Source organism: Actinia tenebrosa, unplaced genomic scaffold, assembly GCF_029948245.1.
Source record: "Actinia tenebrosa isolate PJP-AT-01 unplaced genomic scaffold, QUT_ActTen_1.0 PGA_scaffold17__23_contigs__length_9995812, whole genome shotgun sequence".
Lineage (NCBI taxonomy): Eukaryota > Metazoa > Cnidaria > Anthozoa > Actiniaria > Actiniidae > Actinia > Actinia tenebrosa.
Genome location: NW_028292577.1, coordinates 7765154 through 7767789, shown reverse-complemented (window position 1 = coordinate 7767789; position 2636 = coordinate 7765154). Strand labels below are relative to the sequence as shown.

Genomic DNA, 2636 nt, shown 5'->3' with positions numbered 1-2636 from the left:
TGGGTCTGGAAGCGTTACTCCTAAAGGTACGGGTACGGGTACGGGTTCAGGTCCAGGCCGTGGTCGTGGTCGTGGTCGTGGTCGTGGTTATACAGGCAAAGGCAAGACCCCGCTCAAACGTCAAATCCACTTTGGGAACGTGCCCGGCACGTCTACGCCGCTGAACAACCTCAGACCTCAACAAGTCAAGCAGTTGAAAAAGGTAGACAACCTCATCCATGCCATCGATCAGAAGTCCAGGCAAATTGCTCAGGACAATAGCTTGACCCCTGAGCAAAAACGCGAAAAGCAAGGCGTACTCACGCGTGGACGTACCAAGTACAAGGTGATGCGAAACGACATCCTCAACAGTTAGACCATATAAAAAGGACCGTCGACCTACCCGACCTACCCTGATTCGTCACTCGACCTCGTCATGAAACGACAACACGGAGGACGTGCTGCTCCTGCCGCCAAAGCCGCGCGCGAAGATGCCCCTCCCTTGAAAGTACACAAAGGGACCGTGGTCGATTTGTTTAAACGACTGCCCATCGACGTCACGTGCGAAAAATCCAAATGGGAAGTCTACTCGCAAGCCACGGCGGCCGTGGACCCTTTGGAAATCACCGTGGACCGAACCCGTACCTGGATCGACATGACCAAGATCCTGCTGGAATTCGACGTGGAATTTCTCGACGCACCCAATGGTGCACTCCTGACCAATACCTCGTCGGCCGTTCCCATCAACAACGTGGCTCACTCTCTCATCAAACAAATTCAACTGACTATTAACAAAGGAGCCGTAACCGTCAATGCCGACCACTACCATCTGGAAGCTTACTTCGACCGACTGCTGAACTACTCTGAAGAAGAAAAGAAATCCCTGCTGTCCCTGGAAGGATGGGCCACGGACACTCCCGACAAGTTTGATCAGCTCAATCCCAACGACTTGGCCATCGCGAATCCAAACATGGCAGGCGCAGCGCTCACAGCTGCAGAAGTAGGAGACGCCATTCGTACCGCTGCCACTCGCGTCACGCCTAACCAAGGAGCCAAGGAACGCGTTGGATTGTGCTGTCAAAACCGAGCCGTCAAGTTCATCCTCAGACCCGTCATCCCCCTCTTCTCCAGTCAACGCTACTTGACTCCTGGCTGTGAATTGAAATTCAGAATCCAATGGAACCCTCGAGAATTGGTCATGATGAATGGTCCCACCGTGGGGGCTACAGCCATTACCCACGCTAACGCCACCTACAGAATAGTCAACTACTCTCCCAAGTTGCACATCCGTCACGTGGACGTCAACAGCGAATTGCACATCAAGATGGAAGCTGCCATGTTGGAAAACCAAGACATTGCCCTCTACCCTTACTTCACCAACAGAACCGTTACCCACACCGTTCCCGATGGTCGACGACGGGCTCAGATGCACAACGTGTTTCAGGGGTACCGACCCAACTACATGATCATTGGATTTCAGCGAGGAGACGCCTTCGATGGGAACATAGCTCATTCTCCTTTCAACTTTCAAGACATGCATCAATCGTCCCTTCGCGTGACCGTCGACGGTGAAGAAATTCCCCATCAGCGATTGGACCTGACCTCGCATCATAAAGAAGAAGGTTTCAATACCCTTCTTCAGTTCTCAGGACGTGGCATCGACTCTGCACCCACCGGCATCGATCGAAAAGGGTATAAGGACGGCAATTATCTCATCCTCTACAACTTCAACCCCGACGGCGAACAAAACTTTGGCTACAGCTACGCTCGAAACGTAGGCAACGTCAACATCGACGTCGACTTCTCAGCCAACACAGCCGACAACACCACCATGGTCGTCAGCGGATACTTTGAACAAGAAACGTGGTTGGATGGTAACAAGAACGCTTCCCAGAGATACAGCTATTAGATCATGAACAGCAAGAGTCAACTCCTCACCTCCCAAATCAACACGGTCGCATCGTACCCTCCCAATTATCACGAGCACCCCACGTACTCCTACGTCGGCACTCAAGGCGCCGACCAAGCTCTAGCCCTGCTCAAGAAGTACCGCGATGGGCAAGACCCGCCCCGCCCTTGGGGCATGGTGTTCAATACCGACCCCATCGACAAGCCCGGCCAACATTGGATCGCCTTGTACGCTCCCGACGTCGATACCAAACGCATCGAAATCATGGACTCGTACGGATCCGCGAACCTCGAGATCTATGGGGATCCACTCCTCCAAGAGCTCATCGGCATGACGGACGTCGTCAAGATGCCTCAGCTGCAAGCCTACAACACGTACGTCTGCGGGCATTACTGCCAGGCCTATCTCCACATCCGAACCCGTGGCGGGTCGTTTTCCAAGTTCATCAAACCCTTCACCGCCCGCAACAAGAGAGACAACGACAAGAAAGTCTGTCAGTTCGTGTGTCAAGTCATGATTCCCAAGTCCCTCCGCCCCAAGTTCAACGACAAGATAGGACCCTTGGGTCAACCCTGTCAAGGCAATTGTTGCCACAAAGATTTAAACTTAGAAGCAATAAAGACAACGTTTGAGTAACACAAAAGTCTGGTCTCTTTATTTTTTTCCCTTCTTTTTTTACATGAAACAAAATCTTACTACGCTCTCTTCTTCACAATCAAATCAAACGTCTAGACTGATGTCTGCTGTG

The 2636-nt window shown here is 52.0% G+C and overlaps 1 protein-coding gene across 1 annotated transcript; it reads left to right on the top strand.

Annotated features, from left to right (window-relative positions):
* The first annotated feature begins 415 nt into the window (after window positions 1–415).
* On the top strand, window positions 416–1888 carry LOC148910407 (uncharacterized protein F54H12.2-like). Its single transcript, XM_089031686.1, has one exon. The coding sequence runs from the start codon at window positions 416–418 to the stop codon at window positions 1886–1888; it is 1473 nt and encodes a 490-aa protein (XP_088887812.1).
* Window positions 1889–2636: the final 748 nt, after the last annotated feature.